Source organism: Phascolarctos cinereus, unplaced genomic scaffold, assembly GCF_003287225.1.
Source record: "Phascolarctos cinereus isolate Bilbo 61053 unplaced genomic scaffold, phaCin_HiC Scaffold_2;HRSCAF=192, whole genome shotgun sequence".
Lineage (NCBI taxonomy): Eukaryota > Metazoa > Chordata > Mammalia > Diprotodontia > Phascolarctidae > Phascolarctos > Phascolarctos cinereus.
The window spans coordinates 301750391-301778275 of NW_027555625.1; the positions used below are offsets into that span (position 1 = coordinate 301750391).

The window sequence follows — 27885 nt, forward strand, 5'->3', positions numbered from 1 at the left end:
CTTATTTTCTTCCCACTCCTTTCATTCTCTTCTCCTTTCTATAAAGGTGGACACAAAGAAAAGAAAGTCCTACTTGCTATTCACTCAGCCAAATCTTCTCTTTCCAATCCTCCAACCTTCTCATATTCCTCCTGCTCTTGAACACTTAAGTCCTAGGAAGGCTGGCCACCTGGTAATGAATTTATTTTAGTTAAGGCAACTCCTGAAACCATATTCTAAGTTAGGGATGACGGTTTAAAAATTTGTATTGCTAGAGGCAATGCCCACACAGATAAAATCATCAATCTGTTGAATCTGAAGTAGATAAAGGAAAAGATAAGTGATTCTAGAAGTGATCAGATAACTACTGTTTCACATAGCTACCAAAATAATCATCTAAACCACAAGTCAGATGATGTCATTCTCCTGCTTAGAAATCCTCTTTCAGTGATTCCCTCTTTCTTCTATGATACAATACAAATTTATTAGGCCTTCACAATCTGACTAGTTTAACTTCTCAGACTTATTTCATATTACTCTCCTTTATATACTCTATGTTCCTGCCAACCCAGCCTGCATGCTATTCCCCCTTCTACGCCTTTGTATAAGCTGTCCCCCACATCTGAAATGTATTCTCTTCTCACCTCTACTTTTTAGAATTTTTAGCTTCCTTCAAGGCTCAGGTATCATCTCTTAACAGAAGTCTTTCCTGATCTACCTGATTATTAGTGCTTCCCCCCTCTCCCCAAACAAATTATATTGTATTTTTTTTATTACTTTTCACTTTGTATCAGTAAGGAATTTAAATTCCTTAGGGGCAGAAAATTTTTTTTTAATTGATCTCAGTACCTAGCACTGTGCTTTGCACAGAGGAGGCATTTATTAAAGGTCTGTTGAAATGACTCAATAAGAAATAAATTCAAAAGGAAATTTAGATGGCACAATTATATCCATCAAGATCTTAGAATAAAAGTGCCTACAAAGAAGGAACTGTATTTGTATCCACTGTGAAAAGAGCAAAGTGCAGAATATATATATAAATATGAAAATAGCATTGACCACAGCCTGGGGTACCTGGTTCTGGTTCTGTTACTAACTCTCTCCATGAACTTGAGCAAATAACGCCAATTCTTTGGGCCTCAGTTTCTATGGATTAGACTAGATAACTTCCTTCCTTCAGAGAACAGAATCTCAGGCAACAGAACATTCCTAACCTCCTTGTCCAGGTTTCACTGGCAGGCTCATCTCTGGTTTCTGGAGTCCTGCTAATGACACTGGGTTAATAGTAGATGAAGTGGAGAGTTCATTTGCAAGGGGCCCATCTCCTTCTCCGTCAATCTGCGTTCTTTCCATATGTTCCTTGTCACCATCTTCCATCGGTGGGTCCATCAGTACATCCTCTAGCTCTTTCTGCAGCTGCTGTTCACTTCCATTCCCTACAATCTAAGGGTCATAAATACATGCAATCAGCAAGGACAAAAGAAAGACCAGCAATGATTAAAATGGGGTCTATGCTTCCAATAAATCATCAGCCTTTCTTTTAATACAAGGATATCTTCCATTGCTTGTTTAAAAAAAACAAACCAATAGAACAAATCAAGCCCCTTCATCACTTGAAAATTTGTGATTTCATTTATGGGAACTCCTTTTAAGGAAACAAACTAACTTCTCATGTCTGTTTCATCTGTTGTTATTGCTCCTCCTGCTCCCCCAATATATTGGAGGAGGAAAGTGATGACCTGTTGGACAATTTTTCTGATGATGAGTCACTTCTTACTTAACTATGCTGGTTCTGAAATTAATTACAGAAAGTCTATGGCAATACTCATACACAAAGCCTTTTTAGTTTAGTGGGATCAGAGCATGATGGTAACCCTGGAATCTCCTGCCTTCACCAGGGGAGCACAATCTCTGGTAGATCCTATGCCAATCTGGAAAGGCTCTGAAAACAAATCCAGCAAAATGTCATTTGAGGACCCATCTAACTAAGCCTAAAGATCTCTATAACCATCGGTATAATAACCAAGTATAGAATATTTCTAGCCATAGCAACTAATTCACATGGTCTAATGAGGTAGAAAGGGGCTGTGAGAAAGGTAACCACACCAGTTAAATCATGTATCCTTGACGTTTTGAAGTATATGAACGAATATGTGACATCCTATCAAAGTTGTCTTATTAAATCCTCCTACAGTTTACTTAACTAGCGCCGACTGGCATTTTTGTATTTTTATATGCCCAGCAGGACAGTGCTTATAATGGAACACTATTAGTGCCCTCTCATACTCTGAAAAATAAGTAACTATCAAAAGTTTATGATCACTTAAAAAAGCATTCCATTAGATCACTGTATATTTTATCACATCTATCTCAAGTAAAGGTCATTAGGTATTTTTGAGGAAACCTACTGCTATACGAGCAGGTGTCTCTAGCTTTGACACATTCAGACTATGGGTGGTAAAAAGACTAATGCAATGCAGAATGAATTGAAGCTCCATTTCAGGAATAGTATTTCTTTTCTTGTCTTCAAAACAGCTTATTTCCAAGGACTAGATGATCATAAGCAAAGCAAAAAAGTACAAGAGCAAGTGGTGACTGGCTTACAATAATGCCAAAAAAGCTTGACCTCATGTTTTTGCAACTTAGGGAAAGGCAATGTGAAAGGAAAAAAGCCCCCCAGAGACTGATTTGGGAGGTATCCCAGATAATTAACTAAACAAGTACTGATGGAACAACTACTATGAGCAAGGCACTGTGCTAGGTACAGGGGGCAGGGGGGATAAGAGTAAGCCATAGCCTCAAACCTTATGCAACTTATAGCATAGTAGGAAAGATAATTACGCAAAAAAGTACTATACTAGGTGGAATGTAAAAATGCAATAAGCCAGGTACAAAGTCTTATGGCTGCTGTGAGGACAGTAAAATAACAGGACAAGAGGATTGAGAGCTAGAAGACATCTTAAAAACAAGCCTAAGGCTAGGAGTGGGAAAATGACATCCCCAATGCAACATAACTAATAAACGAATACAGCCTATATCTGAACCCAGTGATCCTGCTATTATAACATATTGCAATTACACAAAAATTCAGAACAGAGGACTGGCAGGATCAAAATTATACTTGAGAAGAACTAATCTATCAGGAATTTGCAGGTCAGACTGGAGTTCAGAGAAACTAGAGTAAGTACTATCTTGGAAGCTACTGCAACAGTCCAGTTGAGACCCAACTATGTCCTGAAGCAGAATAGTGGAAATAGGGACTAGAGAGAAGGAGATGGATAAGAGAGGGAAAAACCTTAGACTTATGAAGTAAGGGAAGAAGCAAAGATGACTGACTCTGAACATCTCTTATGTTTTTATGCCCCCTTTTCCTCCTCTGATACCACTATCACCCTGGTATAGGTACTTTTCACCTCCAAGTTGGACTACTGCAACAGCCTGCTGGTTGGCTGCCCTAATTCAGGTCTGCCTTCACACTCCAGTCCATCATCCACTTAACTAGGAAAGTGATCTTCCTAAAGTACAGATCTGATCATGTCATCCCTCTATTTAATAAAATCCAGCGACTCATTATTAACTCCAGGATAAAAAACAAAATCCTTTGTTTGCTTCTTAAAGTCCTGTATAACCTAGGCAAGGAGAGGGGAACCTGTGGCCTCCAGACCACATGTGTCCTTCTAGGTCCTTGGGTGAGGCCTTTTGACTGGGTCCAAGTTTAACAGAACAAATCTTTTTATTAAGGGGATTTGCTGTGTGAAGTTTGGATTCAGTCAAAGGGCTGCACTTGAGGATCTAGAGGGCCACATGTAGCCTCGAGGCCACAGCTTCCCCACCCCTGCCCTAGCCCCTTCCTACCTTTCCAGTCTTCTTAAACCTTATTCCGTTCCACAAACTCAGATCCAGTGACACTTCCTTGAATGAGACATTTCATCTCCTGAAGGTGAATTTTTACTGGCTGTTCCCTATGCTTGGAGTGCTGTCTACCTTCAACTCCAGCTCTCTGCTTTCCTGGCTTCCTTCAAGTCTCTACTAAAACCCCATCTTTCACAAGAAGCTTTTCCTGATTGCTCTTAATCTTAATGTCTTCCTCTGAGGTTACCTCCATTTTACTAAAGTTAGGAGGGAGAGGAGAAGAAAGAGGAAGGCCTGACAACTCATTAGGTAACTACTATATGCAAAGTTCTATGCTCGGCACTTGAAATCTACATGCAAAAATAAAACAGTTCCTGCCGTTACATTTTTTGGATGACAAGTTTTATATATGTTGAGGTGTAGGTGTCAAGAGGATATTTAGGCAGATATAGGGATTTGCTTTTGGTCGCACAGTAAATCAAAGTTAGGATTCAGTTGGAAATGGTAGGTAAGGATTGAGGAAATTATTATTTTTTTTATCAAGAGAACATGGGGGTGATTAATGGCAGAGCACTTTCAGTAGAGTCGGGAGGAAGAAGGAATGTTCTAAGGGCTTAAAGAGTGATAGAGGAGTAAGGAAATGGAAGTAGAGAATGCAAAATATTCTTTTTTGGTAGAAAAGAGGAAGGAAACAACAGTAGCTTGACGGGACAGCAGGTGATGGGTAAGTTTTATTTGTTTGTCTCTTTGGTTTTTGTTTTTTTGCTAGGCAATGGGGTTTAAGTGACTTGCCCAGGGTCATACAGCTAGTAAGTGTTATGCATATGAGGCCAGATTTGAACTGAGGTTCTCCTGACTCCAGGGCTGGTACTCTATCCATTGTGCCACTTAGCTGTCCAGTGTGTCTCTTTAAAGGACAGAGGAGGCCTGAAAATGTTTGAAGGTGGAAAAGGGTAGAAGATGCAAGAAAAGGGATAACTGATGAAACAAGGTCCTAGAAGAGGTAGGAGGACATAAGCTTAACATGGGGTTATAATGGGTAGTGCTGATATATGGAAGAGAAAAGGAATATAAAATTAGACCAAAAGGAATGAAGACCACCCAAGGTGGAGGAAATATGGATGTTGGGAAGTTCAGAGCTAAAAACAAACAAGCAACAAAAACCTACAGGTAATGGTGACTTACTAGGGAATCTACTATCAACACGTTTTATTATTTTAAATGTAAAACACACTAGAATATTCATGAGCCTCTCACTGTAAATTGTGGGTAGAGGACTAAGACTCTGAATTTCCATCAAGGAATACCAACAAAACGTCTTGATTATTGTTTCCCTTGAAATACATGCCAGGGAGGTGTCTTATCTTTTTGTTTGAGTGATATAATTACTGTCTATTCCTGTTCACTTTTATCTCATTCTTATTGTTTGGCTTAGTAGTACTATTACCGAAAGAGCCTATATAGTTTTGCCAACTACTAAAATGTTAACTGTCATGATACCTATACTTCCAAATTACTTCTATGAAATGATATCATTTTAATTTTCCTGTTTTTTAAAAAAATATTTATTTTTATTTATTCTGAACTTAGGAAATAAAACAAGCATTTCCATAACAATGTAAAATAGGAAAAAAAGATGAGTACACATCAAACTGCAAATCTATTATGTGCAACTTGCTCTTCCTTTTAAATATATAATAAAATTAACATGTAACTTTCTTTTTTTTCCCCTTCCCCTCCCTGCCCTAGAGATGGCTACCATTAGATGCAAACATGTGTGAGTGTGTGTATGTATGTGAAATCATACTCTACATATTTCTATTTATCAGTTCTCTGGATGCTGATAGCATCTTCCTTCACAGGTTCTTTGTAGTTAATTTGAGTATTTATAATAGTCAAGATGACATGATTGCTCAAAGTTGTTCTTAAAACAACACTGCTGTTACTATATACAATGTTCTCTTGGTTCTTCTCATGTCTTTTTTTATTGTTTTGTGCAAGTCTTTCCATGGTTTTCTAAAATCATCGAACACATCACTTCTTACAGCACAATAGTATTCCATTACATTCATATACCACAACTTGTTTAGCCATTCCCCAACTGATGATGGTATCCCCACAATTTCCAGTTCTTTGCCACCACAAAGCGAGATGTATAAATATGCTGGGTCAAAGAGTATAGGCAGTTTTATAGGTCTTTACGTATAATTCCAAATTGCTCTCCAAAATGGCTGGAATAGTTCACAGCTCACCAACAGTGAATTAGTGTCCCAATTTTTCCACATCCTCTTCTACATTTGTTGCTTTTTCCTTCTATCATTTTAGCCAATCTGATAGGTGTAAAATGATTTTTCAAGGTTGTTTTAATTTTCATTTCTCTAATCAATAATAATTTAGAGCATTTTTTCATGTGACTATAATTGTTTTGATTTCTTCACTAGAAAACTGCCTGTTCATATTCTCTGACCATTTATCAATTGGGAATGACTTGTATTCTTATATATTTGACAAAGATCTTTATATATTTGAGATATGAGATGTTTATTTGAGACACTGTCTATAAAAATTTCCCCCCAATTTTCTGTTCTCCTTCTGATCTCAGCTACATTGGTTTTATCTGTACAAACCCTTTTAAATTTAATGTAATTGAGATGATCCATTTTACACCTCCCAATGCTCTCTCTGTCTTACTTATTCATAAACTATTTGCCTATCCATAAGTCTGATAAGTAAAATGTTCCATGTTCTTCAAATTTTCTTATAATATCTCCCTCTATATCTAGGTCATGGATCCATTTTGACTTTTTCTTGGTAGATGGTGTAAGAAACTGATCTATGACCAATTTCTGCCAAACTGCTCTCCAGCTTTCCCAACAATTTTTTTTTACCAAATAATAAATTCTTACCCCCAAAACTTAATTATTTACACTTGTGAAACACAAAGTTACCACAGGCATTTGCTGCTGTACATTATATGTCTACTCTGTTCCACTGATCTACCTTTTTTATTTCTTAGCCAGTACCAGATAGTTTTGATAATTATTGCCTTATAATATAGTTTAAGATCTGGTACTGGAAATGGCATAATTTTAAAGGAGTTAAATATCACCTAGGAAAAGAAACTCTTTCACTCCTTTTCTCAAAATTAGAAAATTAACACCTAAATGCTGCCCTAATCATATCCAAATGCCTATTTTAATACTTCAAGAATCTTTAAATTCATAAGCATAAAAATACTCACTCAACAAATGCAGATGACAACTTATCTATGTGTTAGGCTTTGAGAGTTACATTTACTGAAAAATTAATCAACCTATGGCTGAAAAATTAATCAGCTTCAGGCCAGCCTGGTGATAAGCCTCTCCAAATTTAGTGAGGCTGGTACTTGAGCAACACACAGCTGATCTATCATTAGGCCCATAGTTCTTCCAGCTGGGTAGGACCTGCAAGGACTTTTGTTCCATTAGCAAATATTTCAAAAGCCCTGGTCATATCTATGTCATGATTAGTCATTAAAAGAAGGCTTTTTCAGTAGACTAAAAGTACAGACTGTCAAAAATTAACCTAAATCAACTGTGTTGTTTTTTGTTTGTTTGTTTGTTTTTGGCAGGGGAAAGGGGAGAGGGAAGGATGTTATGGATAACATTTTCAATGATACTCATTCTAAAAAAATCTGAAGATGTGCTATGTGAGGTCTAGGCAGGGAAGGTGCTACCAACTAAGGACATTAGGTGCTGTCACTTTGTTAAATTTTTAAAAGATGAGTAAGAATTCAGTAAGCCAAGAAGGGAAAATTTTTCAGATGCTTTCAGTATTTAATCCATATTTAAGTAATTAGTAATGAACCTAAGGACTGCCATTAAAGGAGAGAGCCTAATTGAAAAAAGCGTTTCACAAGTTGCAAAGCTTCCCTTTTCTAAACACAGAAATAGTAAAGTAGCAAAAATAGACAATAGCAAATGCTACTGAATAGCTAGATTGCTTAAGCAGTAACAATCTGCCAAACCCAGAACACACCTGGATCCTGATATATGTTTATAGGTTTCTGCTCTTTGTATTTATAAGTGTATGTTGATGTTTGTTTATTCAAGCAAAGGATGATTTTTAGCTTGAATTTTTTGTTGTTCTGTAAACTCCCCAAGAACAAGGATTAAATTTTCTATATTGACTAATTCTTTGCAGGAGCTGCTACCAGTACTGTGCACACAAAAATGAATGAGGATAACTACAGATTTTTTAAAGAGACCAATTTAACTACATTATTCATACTACATTAAAATTCAGAGCAATTATCTAATAATTTTTTTGGGATGATCTTTTGAATTATCAGAAAATATGAGCCTTAAGAGATCCAAGGTCAAAGACAGAAGTTTTTTTTTTTTTGGCTAGGCAATGAGGTTAAAGTGACTTGCCCAGGGTCACATAGCTAGTGAGTGTTGAGTGTCTGAGGCCACATTTGAACTCAGGTCCTCCTGACTCCAGGGCCAGTGCTCTTTCCACTGCCCATTTTTATGATCTCCTATCAGACTGGCCAACATGACAAAACGGGTAAATGATAAATGTTGGAGATATGGGAAAACTGGAACACTAATGCATTGTTGGTGGAGTTGTGAAATGATCCAACCATTTTGGAGAGCAATTTGGAACTACGCCCAAAGGGCTATAAAAATGTGCACACCCTTTGACCCAGCAATAGCACTTCTAGGACTGTATCCCAAAGAGATCATACAAATAGGAAAAGGATCCACATGTACAAAAATATTTATAGCAGCTCTTTTTGTGGTGGCAAAGAATTGGAAATTGAGGGGATGCCCATCAATTGGAGAATGGCTGAACAAGTTGTGGTATATGAATGTAATGGAATACTATGGTGCTATAAGAAATGATGAGCAGGCAGACTTCAGAAAAACCTGGAAAGACTTGTATAGACTGCTGCCAAGTGAAGTGAGCAGAACCAAGAGAACATTATACACAGCAACAGCAACATCACACGATGACTAACTTTGATAGACTTTGCCCATCTCAGCAATGTAAGGATCTAAGACATCTCCAAAAGTCTCAAGATGGAAAATGCTATCCACATCCAAAGAACTATGGAGTTGGAATGCAGATCAAAGCACACTATTTGCTCTTTTTTTTTCTTCTGTTTTGTTTTGTTTCCTCTTTCTTGTGGTTCCTTCTATTGGTTCTAATTACAACATGACTAATGTGAAAATATGTTTAATAGGAGTGTATACATATATAGCTTCTATCAGATTGCATGCTGCCTTGGGGAGAGACAGGGAGAAAGAGAGGTGGGGAGGGACAGGGAGAAACTCAAAAGCTTATGGAAGTGATTGTTGATAAATCAAAATAAATTAATAAAAAAAATAAAATGACATCTTAAATTTAATAATTTATTATAAATTTGTTCTTTTGGTATTGAAATTTTGATGGTACAACATCACATTATTTAACTGTATAGTACTGTATTGTAAACAAGTCATTATACACACATATTCCTGTCGAAACAACAAGCTTCCCTGACAACACTTGCTTGTTGAGACCTATCAATGGACTTGACTACTGATCGGTTATAACTTGCATTTTGTGTGTTTATTTGGAAAATGATATAATCACTACGACTTTAACTCTGTTATACAACAGATGAAATCTGTGCAAATGGTTTTTCAAAATTTTCTTCTCTTCTTTCCTTATGCTTCCACCTCCCCCTTATTTTTATTCAATGCCTCCACCAATTGTTCTGAGGCTACTACTGCCCCCCTGGATCATTCAAGCGATCCCCCCCAGGGGATGGTATCACCCACTTTGGAAACTTATGCCCTTTACTATTTTATCTAATCACTTGTCATGGAACCAATTATCATCTCTATGCTGATGTTTCTCAGAATTACTTCTCCAGTGCAAAACTCTCTTAAACCTCCAGTCTCACATCTTCAACTGCCTACTGGACATCTTGAACTAGACGTCCCATAGATACCTCACACTCAACACGTCCAAAAATGAACTAATTATTTTTTCCCCTAACCTCTTCCCTCTTTCTAATTTTCTTATTACTATTAGAAAGCACCTCCATCCTACCAGTCACCCTGCCTCAAAATCTAGGTATCATTCTCACTCTTTCTCACCTTCTATACCCAATCTGTTCCCTAATCCGTTCTTCCCTTATAAAAAAATAAACTTTTTTGAATCAGCAGGAATGTGCTTTTTCTCCCTCTTCCTAAACTCCCCCCCCAAAAAAAAAACTGAGGAAGAAAACAAAATCCCTGCGACATATGTATAGTCAGATGTTACAGATTTCCATCATACATACATTTATATACATACACAGACATACGTATGTGTATACATAGAAGTGAAAGTTCAAAGTGAGAATAAGTGTGTGTGTGTGTGTGTGTGTGTGTGTGTGTGTGTGTGTGTGTGTGTGTGTATATATATATATATATATATACACTCACGCATCATTTTGCATTCCTTTCACCTCTGTATCAGGAGGCTGTCAGCATATTGCATTAGTAGTCCTTTAGAATTGTGGCTGGTTATTATGCTGATCAGAGTTCCTAAGCCTTTCAAAGTTGTTGATTTTTTTCATTGTTGTTAATGTATAAATTGTTTGTAATTCTGCTCACTTCTCTAATCATCCCAAGTTTCTCAAAAATCATTCCTTTCATCATTTTTTACAGCACAATAGTATTCCATCACATTTATACACCATAACTTGTTTAAACATTCCTCAAGTAATGTCTGCCCCCTCAGTTTCAAATTATTTGCCATCAAAAATAGTTGCTATAAATATTATTGTGCATTCTCTCTCTTAATCTATGCTTCCTTTATTTCCCCTTATTCTACTTTCCTTCCTAATTCCCTGCTGAATGAAATGGAATATTTCTGCACAAAATTGTATGTAGGTGTGTGTGTATTTTTTTCTTCCTTTGAACAGTACGGATAAGTGAGATTCAATTATTGCCCAACCTCCCACACTCCTCCCTCATTGTTTGTATACACTTTTACTAGTGTGCCCTGATTATGAAAGAGAATTTTCCAAGCTCTCTACTTCATAGTTATGGATGCTACATCGTGTGAGATCCTGACTGTCGCTCCTCAGTACCTGAATTGTTCTTCCTGGCTGCTTGCAGCACTTTTGCTTTGACCTAGAAGCTTTGGATTTTGGCTATGATGTTACTTGGAGTTTTCATTTTGGGGTTTCTTTCAAAAGGTGACTGGTATATTCTTTCTATTTCCTCTTTATCCTCTGGTTCCAAGATATGTGGGCAGTTTTTTTTTTTTCAAAAATGAGGTCTAGGCTCTTTTTCTTGGTCAGGGCATTTGGTTTGGGTGGTCCAATGATCCAAAATTATCTTTCCTTTTTCAGTTTTCCAGGTCAGTTGTTTTTGCTATGGGATAGATACCTTAAATTTTTAAAAATATTTTTCCAGTTTTTAAACTTTGTTTTAATACTTCTTGTTGTAAATGATGTTGCTGGCTTCCATTTAGTCTATTCTAATTTTCAGAAAGTTTGTTACTTGAGCAAGGTTTTGTACCTCTTGTTCCAAGTTGATAATTCCTTTCCTGATTCTTTCTTTATCTCTTCTCCAATTTTTTCCTTAAGTACTTTCATTTCATCTATAAAATATTTTTAACTCTGAAAAGAAAATCCAAACAAATGCCAAACCCTCTTGCTTCATGTCTTCTCACAATTCTAGCTGAATTTGTACCCAAACTATCTTCTTTTGTGAGGATTTTCTTGTAGATATTTTGGAACCATTATTCTCTTCCAGGTTTGTGTCTTGAGTATCCCTGTCACCATAATAGCTTTTTCTTTCTTTGTTTGCACAAAACAGCCTACTTCCTAACTTTGGACATAATGTTAGGGCCAACCTCTGCATACTTCTGGAGGGAAGGTCTAAGCTGGTCCTGCTGTTCCTTTTTGAAGGTACTTACTATTGTGATATTTCAGGATCTCAGGGACAGCACAGGCTAGGGACCTGCAAGCTTTTAGTGTTCCTAAAATGGACTGATCCAATGCAAAGTTTGATTGCCTGGCCAGAGCTCTGCAACTTTCTGACCTGGGTTTAGGACTGAGCAATAGGTTGGTGGTCTTGCCTGTTAGGAATTTTAGTTGACTACTGCTGGACTCAGATACTATCAGCCAGCTGGAAAGTTCTGCTGGCTCAGAGTGACAGAATTGTAACTGTAATTCCTTTGGTTTGGGATTACTGCCCTGGTTATGACTTGTAGGTTTCAGACTAAGCCAGAAGGTGCAACTGAGACCCTGCCGTGCTCCTGCCATACAAGCCACCTGGCTGCCGATTGCTTTTGAATTTGTTCCTCTCTCAGTATACAACTTGGGTCTTGACAATGCCATTCCTTAAAGCAGGTCCCCTCTTCAGTCCATTCTAGATCTATGACCCAGAACTGGGTAGTGACAGATGAATCTGCCAGTTGGTACCTATTCTCCCATTCTGCATGAGGTCACTGAATTTTCACTGGCTGTCCCCCATGCCTGGAATTCTCTTCCTCCTCATCTGTGTCCTGACTTCTTTCAAGTCTCAGCTAAAATCTCACCTTTTACAAGAAACCTTTCCAGATTCTCCTTAATGCTAATGCCTTTCTTTTTGTGATTATCTCCAATTTATCCTGTTGATATCCTATTTTTACACAGCATGTCATCTGCCCCATTAGATTGTAAACTCACTAAGAGTAGGAATTATTTTTTGTCTTTCTTTGTGCTCCCAGAACTTAGCAGTGTGCCTGGCACATAGCTGACACTTAATAAATTATTTTTGACTATGTGACCCTGAGAAAGTCACCTATCCACTCTATGACTGTTTCATTTTCTGTAAAGTGAGGTCTGACTCAGTGGCATTTAATGTTTTTTTTTTCAGCTCTAAATCTATGATAACTATGAAAATGTATACAATTTTCTCCCCTACTAGTTCTCTGAATCTCTGCTCTAAGGAGGAAGGGTCTCTGTCACTGTCACTGGTTTTTTTAATTACTGTTTTAGTTTCTTTTTAGAGATCTTTACATTTTTGTTATTTTTAGTCAATGTGTTTGTTGTTCAGGTGCGGCTTATTTCACACTGCATCAATTCATACAAACATCCTATTTTTCTGAATTTCTCATTTGTCATTTTTTATTACACCACAGAAATCCATTATTCATATAGTTTATTCAGCCATTTCCCAATCAAAGCCCCCATACTCTTATTTCTAGTTCTCTGCCTACCACAAAGAGTACTTATTATGAATACTATGCATATATTCATTATTTATTTCTGTCTTTGGAATATTTCCCCAATAGTAAAGTCACTGAATCAAAGGGTACTGTTAGCTTAGTTACTCTGCTTACATAATTTCAGATTGATATGTTTTTCTGGTTTTTAACCAGTACGAAATAATTTTGATGACCACTACTTTGTAATATAGTTTGAAGTCTAGCAATGCTATGTTCCTTTCACTGATATTTTTTTCCCTCATTATTTCCAATGAGATTCTAGACCTTTTGCTCTTACAAATGAATTTTGTCATTATCTGGTTCCATAAAGTAAGCTCTAGGTAGTTCAACTGGAATAGCACTAAAGTTCTAATTGAATTTGCGTAGTCTCATCATTTTTTATGAGCAATGACTCTAATTTCTATCTCCCTTTATTTCTAGAGAATGTAGGTATTTTTTCACTAGTAGGTTACCATAAACTTACTGATAACATTACTGACTTTCCCATTGTATGTATTTTAACTGTATTAGAAAAGCAGCCCCCCAAACTGCTTATTCAACTTCTTTTAAATACAGAAATGTATACTGGTAAGGCCAGTGGTGATCTTCTATAAAGCAACTGAGGCACTGTGCTGCAGGGAAAAGCATACAAAGAATTTAGGTCAGAGATCTAAATTTGATTCCTAGGTCACTGACTTAATACAAGTATAACAAGTCACTTGGCCTCTCTTGGCCTCAGTTTCCCTGGACTTCATTTATAAAATGAATAGATTAGACTAGATCTTCTCTAAAGTCTCTCTCACTTCTAAATCCTATGACTTATGACATAAATCTAATTTGAATATGCTAAATCGGAGGTACCACCAGGGAGCTTTTGTTGTGGTATGTGACCACAATACTCCTAGTATAACCTGAATCACATTAAAATGTAATTAGAAAATATTTGATAAGATAAATAAAAATATGATAAAATGTAGACAATATTAAAATGTGATTTTCAAGTCAATAGGTGGATTGCAGGGATTCTTATGTCTGATTTACTGGTCCCCTATTCGACTCTGACACCACTGTGCTAAATTATTCTGGGAACTGTATACTGTCAGGGCACATCTCAACTCTAACTCCAAGTTAATGTTATTAATGGTGGTTCTCGGCTTTAATTTCAGCAATTTCACTTAAGAGAATTTACTTTGATGTAGTTAAACAGACTCAAACATGGCCCTGAGTTTAGTCACAAAGACAAAAATTTTAAGAGGTCAGACTCTACTAGTTCATGTGTGTTGGCAAATTAGGTAAACTTTTTGGTGTGAGGGAGATAAAGAAGGGATCCCTAAAAGTCTCAGGCTGTAGCCCAAGGGTCAGGTAAATCACACATTGGATACCTGGATTCTACACTGTATACTTAAAGCAAATAATAGAAAACTGGTTTCTCAAAATGCCCCAGTTCTCATTCCCTAGATCAGACCACAGTAATAACACAACAGGAAAGGGTTCAAATTGAGTAACATCTTTAGCTGCAAAACTAGATTCAAAGCTGACTCATCAAGAAAAACATAAATAAGTCTAGTGTAGTCATGAAGCAAACACTTTAAAAATACTGTGTACTGACAAAGAAAGTCCACATACCAGTTTTGAAGATTGGAGTCTGCCAGTGGAAGATGTTATTATTTCCAATTTTATTCATTCATTACTATGTAGTTTCATATAAATCACTAAATTTCTTTGGTTTTGAGTTGTACCTCAACTATAAAATGAAGATAAATAGTGACCCATTTCCTTACTTCACTGGTATGCAATGAGGACAAAAAGATCAAATCTGATGTACAGTTTTCATCCATTAGCTCTGACATGGACCTGATTCTCCTCTGATGACACCACATCCCTATGAATCCTCTCTTCCACGGGCTACATATACCTTCTCATATCCCTTGCTGCAATGGTCCTGGAAGGTGAGCCTGAAGATTCTTTTCTCTCCATTATCACTTCCAGATTCTCCTTTTGCCCCCTCACTCAATAACCTTTATTTTGTTGAAGTTCATAACAAATACAATTTTCCACCCAATTAAAGCAATGTTAGCTATAGTATATCAGCCCCTAGGTCTCTCTTTAAATAAGGAGTTCAGCATCTGGCTAACCATATTCTTTTCTTCCCTAACTCCTACTCTTGTAGGATGTTAACATTTATGGAGATGCTCACTCAAACTCCGTAATCTCCATGTCCTCAACTTCCATACTTTCCATAATATATTCCAATCCACTTCAACTGCATTTAGGGATGGTCACATATTAGATCTTGCCATTATCAGGCTTAGAATAAATATACTGTCATTCAGTCTCTGGGTCAGAAGAGACCTCAGAACATCTTTCTTTCTTTTTCCCTCAGAACATCTTTCAAAGTGTCATTATGCACATAAGTATTCTATTTACCTAATAAGAAACTCTGACATTCTCCTATCTCATCATCATCACCATTATTCTCTCTCTCCTTATGCTTCAACTTTCCTACATCTGTTCTTACCCCTCAGTACTTCTCAGGATATTACCCTTTCTTTAACTTCATTGTTCTCTCAACCTCAATCCAATAAGATAGCCATTTCAACTCTACACTATGTTCTGTTCTCAAATTCCTTGACTGTTGTCCTACTGCTGGTTTTCTCCTAACAAACATCTAACCCTGCATTACTCTCATGAGCTGTATCTTCCTTGCTTACTTGAATGAAGCTGTAGAAAATTCCACAACTGTGTCCACTGGGCACATTATAAATTCATGTTATTCAACCTTAATTGAGCCCTCGCTGCAGTAAGGAAGTCCTTTCATTCCTACCAGTTAATTCCCGCAGAAGGTATTGCAAACCATCTCTCCCCTCCTGAAGTCCCTCACACTTCCTTCCCCCATACCCTCTGTCGAGTAATTTGTCTCTTCACTGAAAAAACTGAGGTCATTTGAGATGAGTTCTCTTTAATTCTTGTCTTAAAACCCTTTGGGAATACTGGTGCCAAGATGGCAGAGTGAGGAAGAAACCCTCTGAAGTCCTCTCAAATTCCCCTCCAAATAATAAGAAAACTGCCTCAGAATTGATCGAGGAGCAGGGAAGCAGCTTAACAGCACTGGCAGTAAAGGTCTGTCTCACTGGGATAGGAGGAAAGTGAGGTCTGAGAGCAGGAGGAGCAGGAGGAGGAGGAGGAGGAGGAGCAGCAGCAGCAGCCAGCCTCATAGCAGGGGGACCTACAGCAAGATTCCAAGCCTGGGACAATCCACAGGGCCAGCTCTTCTGCAAGACAGCAACCCCCTAGGCAAGTGAGCAGTCTGTGAGGCTCATCAAGACCCCACTCCAGTCACCCTAACCTCCAGCACAAGCTACCAGTAAGGCCTTGACCCCACTGCTGACCTGTGGTAAAGCCCCGCCGTGGGTCTGGCCAACAGCAAGACCCTTCCCCTGGGTCCTATCAGAAGAGACACCATTTCCATAGTAATACAGTAGCAGGGGCCCCTGGGGCAGACCAGCAACAGAATTACTCCTCTAAGATCAGCCACCAGAAAGACTCTGTTACCATAGCAACCTAGCAGCAAGGTCCCATCCTTGGAGCAGGCCAGCAGGGAAACTCCACACCCCAGTATAAGCCAGAAGGGAAGCATACCTTCCAGAGAAAGCAAGTAGCTAAGCCCTGAAGCACAGTGAAAGCCAGCAATAAGACCCAGAGCCCCAGCACAAAAAGCATAGGACAGCGCAGGACCAGAATCCAACTCTCACATAAAAACATCAAGTCACCCCTGAACAAAAAAGAAGCAGAGAAAAATGAGCAAAAAACAAAAAAAGAGCTTGACTATAAAAAGTCATCATAGTGATAAGAAGAATGAAGGCGTAAACTTAGGAGAGGACAATAGTGTCAAAATGGCTACATGTGAATCCTCAAAGAAAAATGTAACTTGATCTCAGGCCCCAAAAGAATTCCTAGAAGAGCTTAAAAAGGATTTTTTAAAAAGGCAAATTAGACTTCAGAAAAACATGGAAAGACTTATATGGTCTGATGCTGAGTGAAGTGAGCAGAACCAAGAGGATTTTGTACACAATAACAGCCACGTTATGCAATGACTAAGATTGTTAAACTGAACCCTTCTCAGCATTACGAGGATCTAAGACATCTCCAGAGGCCTCGGGATGAAAAATGCTGTCCACATCCAAAGAAAGAACTATGGAAGTCGAATCGCTATCACTTATTTTTACTTCCTGTTGAGTTTTGTTTCATCTTTCTGATGGTTCCTCCTATTGGTTTTAATTTTTACTTACAACTTCACTAATGTGAAAATATGTTTAATGGGTATGTAAATGTAAAGCCTATATCAGATTGTGCGCCGTCTTGGGGAGGGTGGGGGGGAGGAAGGGGGAGAAAAATTTTCAACTCAAAAGCATATGGAAGTGATTGTTGATAAATCAAAATAAATTAATTAAAAAAAAGAAAAAAGGCAACTTAGAGAAGTAGAAGAAAAATTGGGAAAATAAATGAAAGTAATACAAGGGAATCATGAAAAAAGAGTCAACAGCATGGGGAAAGATACACAAAAATTTACTGAAGAAAATAACTCCCTAAAAAATAGAACTGGCCAAATGGAAAAGGAAGTTCAAAAGATCACCGAAGAAAGTAATCCCTTAAAAATGAGAATTAAACAAATGGAAACTGATGACTCTATGAAACATTAAGATATGACAAAATAAAACAAAAAATAGAAGAAAATGTAAAATTTCTCATTGGGAAAACAACTGACCTAGAAAATAGATCTAGGAGAGACAATATAAGAATTATTAGACTACCTGAAAGCCATGATAAAAAAAAAAAGCCTGGACAACATTTTTCAATAAATTATCAAAGAAAACTGCCCTGATATATTAGAACCAGAGGGCAAAATAGAAATTAAAAGATGCTACCAATCACTGCCTGAAAGAGATCCCAAAATGAAAACTTCCAGAAACATCATAACCAAATTCCAGAGCTCACAGATCAAGGATAAAGTACTACAAGCAGCCAAAAAGAAAAAAATCAAATATCATAGAACTATAGTCAGAATTACACAGGATCTGGCACCTTCCATATTAAAGAACCAGAGGGCTTGGAATATGACATACTGGAAGGAAAAGGATTTAGCATTACAACCAAAAATCACCTATCTACCTAAACTGAATATAATTTTTCACTGAAAAAAATTTATATTTAATAAAGTAGAGAACTTTGAAGCATTTCTAATTAAAAGACCAGAGCAGAATAAAACATTTGACCTCCAAATACAAGACTCACAGGAAACATAAAAAGAAATAAGAGAAAAAATAAAAATTCAATAAAGCTAAATTGTTCATATTTCTATATGGCAAGATAGTATTTGTAACTCTTAAAAACTTTATTATTATAAGAGCAGGTAGAAGCAGTTTATATTACAGAGGGTGGATATAAGGTGACTTTGATGGAATGATACCCAAAAAAAACAGAATAAAGACTTAAGAATGAAAATTGTACAGGACAAAGGAGAAGGTGGTGACCAAATGGGAAAAATTATTGCACATAAAAGAGGCATGAAAGAGCTATTATAATGGAGAGGAAAACTGGGGATAGTGGGCAAAGCTTAAACCATACTCTCATAAAAACTGGCTCAAAGAAAGAGCAACATATACATTCAGTTGGATATAGAAATCCACCTTACCCCATAAGAAAGTAAAAAGGGACAAGGGATAATAGAAGGGTGAGGGGAGACTATTAAAAGGGAGGGTATACTGGAGAAGGCAGTGATCAGAAGTAAAACACTTGTGAGGAGGGAAAAGTGGGGTGTAAGAGAGAGGGGGGATAAACAAGCAAAAACAGCATGGAGGGAAATACACAGTTAGTAATCATAACTAAAAATGTGAATGAGATGAACTCACCCATAAAATGGAAGCAGACAGCAAAACGGATTAAAAAACAAAATCCTTCAATATGTTGTTCCCAAGAAAAATATTTGAAGCAGAGAAATATACACAGGCTAAAGGTAAGGTGCTGGAGTAGAATCTATTATGCTTCAGCTGAAGCAAAGAAAGCAGGGTTGGCAATCATGACCTTAGACAAAGCAAAAGCAAAAATAGATCTAATTAAAAGAGATAGAGAAGGAAACTATCTCTTGCCAAAACATACCACAGACAATGAAGTCATATCAATATTAAACACATATGCACCAAATGGTATAGCATCTAAATTTTTCAAGAAGCTGAATAAGTTAGAGGAAGAAATTGATAATAAAACTATACTAGTGGAGGACCTCACCTTTCCCCTCTTAGAACTAGATAAATCTAACCACAAAATAAACAAAAAAGAAGGTAAGCAGGTAAATAAAAATTCTAGAAAAGTTAGATATAATAGATCTCTGGAGAAAACTGAATGGGAATAAAAAGGAATATACCTTTTTCTCAGCAGTACATGGCACCTACAGAAAAAATAACCATGTATTAGGACATAAAAACCTCACCACCAAATGCAGAAAAAGCAGAGCATCCTTTTCAGATTATAATACAATAAAAGTTGCATTCAATAATGGACAATGTAAAGACAGATTAAAAATGAATTGGAAATTAAGTAATCTAATCCTAAAAAACAATGGGTTAAAGAATTAATCATAAGAACAATTAATACTTTCAACAAAGAAAACGACAACAATGAGACAACAAACCAAAATTTATAGGATGTAGCCAATGTGGTACTTAGGGGAAAATGTATGTCTCTAATTGCTCACATCAATAAAACAGAGAAAGAGCATTATCAATGAACTGGGCATACAACTAAAAACAAAAACTAAAAGAACAAATGAAAAATCCCCAATTAGACACCAAATTGGAAATTCTGAAAATCAAAGGAGAGATTAATGAAGTTGAAAGTAAGAAAACTATTGAACTAAAATTAAAAAGTTAGTTTTATTAAAAAAACAATAAAATAGATAAATCATTGGTTAATTTTATTTAAAGAAGAAGAAAGCCAAATTACTAGTATCAAAAATGAGAGGGGCGAATTCACCACCAATGAAGAGGAAATTAAGACAATTGCTAGGAGCTATTTGGCCTAATTATATACCAATAAATCTGACAATCCAAATGAAACAGATGAATATCTACAAAAATATAAATTACCCAAATTAACAGAAGAAATAAAATACTTCAATAACCCAATCTTAGAAAAAGAAATTGAACAAGCCTTCAATGAACTTCCTAAGAAACAAATCCTCAGGGACAGATGGATTCACAAGCAAATTCTACCATACATTTAAAGAACAATTAATCTCAATACTATATAAACTAATTGGAAAAATAGGTGAGGAAGGAATCTTATTAAATTCCTTTTATGACACAAATTGCTGATACCCAAACCAGGAAGAGCCAAAACAGAGAAAGTTACAGACCAATTTCTCTAATGAATATTGATGCAAAAATTTTAAATAAAATACTAGCAAAGGGATTATAGTAATATATCACAAGGATCACACATTATGACCAGGTGGGATTTATACAGAGAAGCAGGGCTGGTTCAGTATTAACTCTAATTAACTATATCAATAACAAAACCAATAGAAATCATATGATTATCTTAACAGATGTAGAAAAAGCCTTTGACAAAATAGAGCACATATTCCTATTAAAAACACTAGAGAGCATAGGATTAAATGGAGCTTGCCTTAAAATAAGTAATATTTATCTAAAACCATCAGCAAGTATTAATCTATAATGAGGATAAGCTAGGAGCCTTCTCAATACAATATGGGGTGAGGCAAGGATGCCAATTATCATCACTATTATTAAGTACTGTACTAGAAATGTTAGCTATACAATAAGAGAAGAAAAAGAAATTAAAGGAATTAGAATAGGCAATGAAGAAACAAAACTATTACTCCTTGCAGATGGTATGATGTTATACTTAGAAAATCCTAGAGAATCAACTAAAAAACTACTAGAAATTATTAACAACTATAGCAAAGTTGCAGGATACAAAATAAACCTCACATAAATCATCAGCATTTCTATATATTACCAATAAAGTCCAGCAGCAAGAGACAGAAAGAGAAATTCCACTTGAAATAACTGCAGACAATATAAAATACCTGCCAAGACAAACCCAAGAACTATATGAACACAACTATAAAACACTTTTTACACAAATAAAGTCAGATCTAAACAATTGGAAAAATATTAATTGCTCATGGGTAGGATGAGCCAAAATAATAAAAATGACAATTCTACCTAAATTAATCTATTTATGTAGTGCCATGCCAATCAAACTATCAAAAAGTATTTATAGAACTAGAAAAAAATAATAACAAAATTCATTAGGAAGAACAAAAGCTCAAGGATGTCAAGAAAATCAATGGAAAAAAATGAGAAAGAAGGTAGTCTAGCTGTACGAGATCTCAAACTATATTATAAAGCAGTAATTACAAAAACAATCTGGTACTGGCTAAGAAACAGAATGGTGGATCAGTGGAACAGATTAGGTACAAATTACATTATAGTGCAAAAATTTTATTTTTTACAGAGTAATCTAGTATATGATAAAAAAAAAAAGTTTAACAAAAACTCATTATTTGACAAAAACAGCTGGGAAAACTGGAAAACGGTATGGCAGAAACCAGGTATACATCAATATCTCACAATGCATACCAAGATAAGGGCATAAAGGTTGATACCTTAAAACAATTAAAAGAGCATGAAATAGTTTATCTGTCAGATTTATGGATAAGGGAAGAATTTAGGACCAAAGAAGATATAGAGAGCATTACAAAATATAAAACAGAAAATTTTGATTATATAAAATTAAAAAGTTTTGCACAAACAAAATCAACGCAACCAAAATTATAAGGAAAGCAGAAAAATGGGGGGGGATTTTGCAACAAGTATCTCTGAGAACATCCTCATTTCTCAACTATATAGACAACTGCATCAAATTTATAAAAATACAAGTCATTCCCCATTCAATAAATAGTCAAAGGATATGAACAGGCAGTTTTCAGATTAAGAAATCAAAGCTATCTGTAGTCATATGAAAAAATGGTCTAAAACACTACAGATTAGAGAAACACAAATTCTGAACTACTACCTCACACCTTTCAGAGTGGCTACTATGACAAAAGAAGGAAACTGCTGGATGTTAGAGGGGATATGGGAAAAATGGGACACTAATGCACTGTTGGTGGAGTTATGAACTGATCTAACCATATAAAATTGTGCATACCCTTTGACCTAGGTCTTTAAACCAAAGACATCTGAAAAAAGGGAAAAAAACATATTTGTACAAAAATATTTATAGCAGCTCTTTTTGCGTTGGCTAAGAATTGGAAACTGGGGCAGCTAGGTGACGCAGTGAATAGAACTTTGGCTTTGGAATCAGGAGAACCAGAGTTCAAATCCAGCCTCAGACACTTAACACTTACTAGCTGTGTGACCCTGGGCAAGTCACTTAACCCCAATTGCCTCACACAAAAAAAAAAGAAAGAAAGAAAGAAAAAGAAAAAAAAAAGAATTGGAAACCAAAGAGAAGCCCATCAATTGAGGAACGGCTAAATAAGCTGTGGTATATGATTGCAATGAAATATTATTGTGCTATAAGAAATGATAAGCAGGATGACCTCAGAAAAACCTGGAAAGACTTACATGAACTGATGCATAATGAAGCGAACAGAACCAGAAGAACGTCTGTACACAGTAACAGCAATATTGTCCTATGAAGAACTGTGAATGATTTAGCTACTCTCCGCAATACAGTGATCCAAGACAATCCCAATGGACTAATGATGAAGCATACTATCCACCTCCAGAGAAAGAACTGATATGATTGGAAACAGACTGATACATGCCATTTTTCACTTTCTTGCCTTCACTGTTTTTCTTTTATTAAAGTCTTGTTATACAAAATTACTAATATGGAAATGTTTTTACACAATCGCACAGGCATAACCTATATCTGATTGCTTACCATCTCAGGGAGGAGGGAGGGGTGAGAAGGAGGGAGGGATAGTATCTGGAAGGCAAAACTTTAAATAAATTTTTAAATTTTTGTTTGTTTTTTCAATTTTAAAAATTTAAAAAAATTAAAAAAACAAATGTTAAGAAATGGTTTTTAACATGTAATTGGGAGAAAAATAAAATATATTAAACTTTTTTAAAAAACCAACCTTTGACATCAACTCTCAATCTCTCTTCTTTTCCCCAGTCTATGATTAAAAACTGGACCCTCTCCATGGCAAGGCTGACCCCTATACGTATGCATTTGATCTCACTCCCATCTTTCACAGCAGATTTCATACTCAATCATCCTCCCCTCTCTTAAACCTTTAACTCTCCCTAAAACCTTTTTCTTCTACTGCCCTCAAAGAAGCCCAAGTCTTCCTTACCTGAAAACAAAACACTGCACCCCATTCCACAATATACATTTACTAGAATGTTATCATCCCCTCAAGTTAACAATATTTCTCCCCCTTTTCTTAGGCAAACTCCTTGGAAAAAATTGTCTATGTTCCGTTGTCTCTGCTTCCTTTCCTCACATTTGATTCTTTGTGATAAGGCTTTCATCTTCATCATGCAACTGAGTATTCTTTCTCTAAAGTTACAAATGACCTCTTAATCCCCAAATCAGATGGACTTTTCCCAGTACCTACTAATCTTTCTCAATCAATCTGCTGCATTTGATACTGTTGACAACCATCTCCTCCTACATAATTGTGTCTCTTGAATTTTTGAGAACCTATTATCTTCTGGTTTACCTCCTACTTGTGTGAATGTTCTTTCTCAGTTTCCTTTTGTGGCTCATCATTCATATCACATCCTTTAACTGTGGTAATTCCCCAAAGTTTCATCCTGGATCCTCTTTCCTTCTCCCTTTATACAATCTCTTGGTAACCTTATCAACTCCCATGGGCTTACCTGCCATCTTTATACAGATGACTCCTAGTTCTATACATCCCTCATCAGCCTCTCCTCTGAGACTGAGTTCCACACCATCAACTGGCTATTAAACATTTTAAACTGAATATCCTTAAAACATCTGAAAAGTCAACGTGTCTAAAAATGAATTCATTACCTTTCCTCTTAAACTGTCTCTTCCAAATTTTCCTATTTCTGTCAAAGGTACTACCATTCTACCCATGTTTCATATTCATAGCCTTGGCATCACTCTCCACTCCTCACTCCCTCACCCTACATATCATTCAGTTGCCAAGTACTGCCATTTCTAACTTCACAACATCTCTCACATATAACTTCTTTTCTTCACTGACACAGTTACCATCTTGGTTTCAGGCCTTCATCATCTCTCACCTCCATTATCACAACATTTTCCTAATTTATTCCACTGCTTCAAGTCACCTCCCACTCTAGACCATCTTACACATTCCTGCCAAAGTAATTTTCGTTAAGCATAGATCTGACCATATAGAATCACTCATTCGGCCAACTCCAGTGCTTTCTTATTACCTCTAAAATAAAATAAAAATTTCTTTGTTTAGCTTTTAAAGTCCTTCACAACCTGGCCCCCATCTACATTTCTATCTTCATTAGGCATTGCTATCTTTCCCATGCTTGTCGCTCCAACCAAACTGGCCTTTTCTCTGTTTCTCACACACAACATTCCACCTCCCATCACTGTGCCTTTGCATTGGTTTCCCATGTGATTGTAATACACTCCTTCCATTTATACACCAGAATTCCTTTATTTAAGATTCAGCTCTGGCATTACCTTCTGCATAATGCCTTTCTAGATTACTCCAAATGCTAGACATATCATCCTTCCCAAAATCCTTGTATTTAACTATTTTGTATGTATGTGTATATATGTATACATACATATATATATTAAATTATACATTTGTACTATAAATATATATATACATACATATATATTAATTATACATTTGTACTATAAATATATATATATGTACTTGTCTTCCTCTCCCTAGAATGAAAGCTCATTACGTATAGGGAATGTTTCATTTTTGTACTTGTATCCTAGGACCTAGAACAGTGCCTGGCACATAGTAAGTGATTAATAAATACTTATTTGATTGGAAAAGTACTGGTAATATTCACATTTCTTCAAATTCTACTAGGATCAATAGTTTGTGAATATAGGAAGAAATGCCAAAGTCATATTTCATAAATATTATCAGTATAAGTAAATGCCTTCCAAAATAATTTAAGGAAAATGAAAGATCATGTCAGAAAACTGGTTAAGTAATTTAAATTACTAAATAACTCAGTGTTTTGACTAATTTAAATGTAATTTAAATGACTAAACAACACGTGGCCTTAGAACACTTGATATACACTGATAAAAAACATAAATATGAGAGAACTAGAATACCCCCTGGTATTAAGCAGAAAGAAAATTAGAAAATTTATAGTTAAAAAGAATAAATTAAATCTATCTTCATAGTCAAAAAGTGCCACCCAATTAAGATTGATATATACATAATTTCTTAGATTACCAAAGTCTAGTAAGCCACAGAAGAAAAACAAAAAAGACACTGCAGGCTTATAACCCAGATATTAGCCCACTGAACTAATCCACCAGCCTGGTACAGTTGATAGGCACTGTGGATAAAGAGCTGAGCATAAGACTGAATAGGAGGAGAGCAGACTGGATCACTTGCAGCTGTTGTCCCACAACCCCCATCAAAATTAAAATAAAACAAAAAACTGAAAAGCCTTTTAAAAACCAATATTTCCCTGGTGATATTAAATAACTGTGTAGTATGAGCCATCACAATCTCAGAATATTCATAAATTGTAGGTGAACCACAGGGCAACAATGCAAAAGATATCAAGCACAAGGAGGCTGGTAAAGGAAGCGGGACAGGGAGGGAATAATAAATAGATAGTTTGTGTACTGACCCACAAAATATTAAAAGAACTAAAAGGCATCCAGCACTTTGGGTAGATCCTTCACAGACAAAATAGTTTAGAGGCACTAAATCTGTACTGGTGAAAGAAGTACTCACATTAATGAGATCACAAGTCCGAAGTAGAAAAGAACATAATTTCATATTTAGAGGGAAAATTTTGCCAGAACTGAATCCCTAGCCATTTTAGGCTTAACATAAGAGTTCTGGGAACAGGTTGGGAAATGCTGATTTAGGCAGGAGGATTTAGGGAGGAGATGACTTCTGTTCCTGTTTCTTTATTTTCATAAAGCTTGGAGAACTCCCTTCCAACTAAGGAATCTCTTTGTTTAACAACTCAGGACAGAAAACTCAGGATGTACTGAGTGGAGGACATTAATATTCTATAACAGACTTTAGTCTCCTAGGAATCACCAGCAGCTAGTAGCTTAATTTTAAGGGCAATGTACATAAAGAGATAACTGAGACAGCATTCTCTTAAGATTGTTGCTTTTTCCACCCTCATTTGAAGGAATATCTCCATTCCTGATATGGGCTGGCAAAATGCCTTGTAAAAGAAGAAATTATTTAAATTTTTAGTAGTAACAACCCCCAAAACAGGAAGCCCTCATTAGACTACACAGCCAGAACTCTGAAGAGAGGGTAGAGACTATCTTCCTGAGGAATAAATTCTTATGAATTAAACTAAACTTGAAATTCAACTAAATTGAACCAGTCCAGAATTCAGAATGCTAAGACCAAAATACTTGTATAAATGATAATCTAATCCTCATCATAACCCTATGAAACATAAAGGGGAAGAGGGTGGTAGTACTACTGCCACACTATTATGTCTCTGCCTCTTAAAAATAATAAAAACAACATACAAGTAACTCTGAGATATACAAAGCATTTTTCTTATAATAACCTTATATGTTTTCTTAGCGTCATTTTACAGATAAAGAAACTGAGGCTTTGACAAGGTGTTAATAACCACTGCTTACATTTATTTAGCACTCTAAAGTGCCTTCACCTTCTTCACAACAATTCTGGCCATAGCAAGTAAATGACATAACTTCTCTTATGCCTCTCCTTATATTTTGTCTCGCAAAAGTTTCTGGCCCTGCTAATAATAATGTTGCCACAATCATCACACTACTTGTATATGTGCAGAAAGATAAAGGGGTACAAACACAAGACCTTATGTTGGGAGCTTTGATCTGTGCCCTAAAATTTATAGAATCCACTTTGTACATGTTAAAGATATAGATCCATTCAAAAACATTTGGCCTTCACATAAAATACTCCACAAGCCTTTACTCCTACACATGAGCTGCTGAACAAAGATGAAGAAAATCAACTAATCATTCTGCTTGGACCCACTACAAATTTATGTTACACAATCTCAACTGGGACCTCACTGCTGCTAGGCAATCCTATGATACCTCTCCCTCATCAACTCACTATTCCAACTCTCCATGGCAGCTATTCCAAACTCAGGGCTCTCTTTCCCCCAACTCTCTTAGCTGAGAACTTTGTCTCATATCTTCAGAAAAAAAGCTGAGGCCACTTGTTATGAGCTTTATCTTCTCCCCTCTTCCTCATCTCCTATCACTTACATGCCTTCTGCCACTATCTCCTCATTTACCCTTATCTCATGTGAGAAGTGGCCTTACTCCTTACTAAGGATAACGTCTTTACCTGCTCTAGTGATCCCATTCCATCTAGACTCTCCCAACAGATTTCCTCCTCTGTTATCCTTACTCTGGCACTTATTTTTAATCTAACTGCACTCCTTAATTACTGCATACAAACATGTCTCCCCCTTCCTAGGCGGGGGAAATAACCCACACTTGATCCTTCCATCCCTGCTATTGTCCTATATCTCTTTTGCTCTTTATGGCTAAACTTTTTTTTTTTTTGGTGAGGCAATCGGGGTTAAGTGACTTGCCCAGGGTCACACA

The 27885-nt window shown here is 36.3% G+C and overlaps 1 protein-coding gene across 5 annotated transcripts in view; it reads right to left on the reverse strand.

The window, feature by feature from the left end:
• The window catches only part of RABGAP1 (RAB GTPase activating protein 1), a 219971-nt gene that overhangs the window by 161105 nt on the left and 30981 nt on the right, over window positions 1-27885 (reverse strand). For 4 of the 5 annotated variants that reach the window (XM_020967635.2, XM_020967638.2, XM_020967636.2 and 1 more), the window contains one exon: window positions 1194-1422. The exons of the other annotated variant lie outside the window; for it this stretch is intronic. In XM_020967635.2, the coding sequence (XP_020823294.1) occupies window positions 1194-1422 (229 nt within the window). The remainder of the gene's footprint in view (window positions 1-1193; window positions 1423-27885) is intronic. 5 annotated transcript variants of the gene reach the window in all.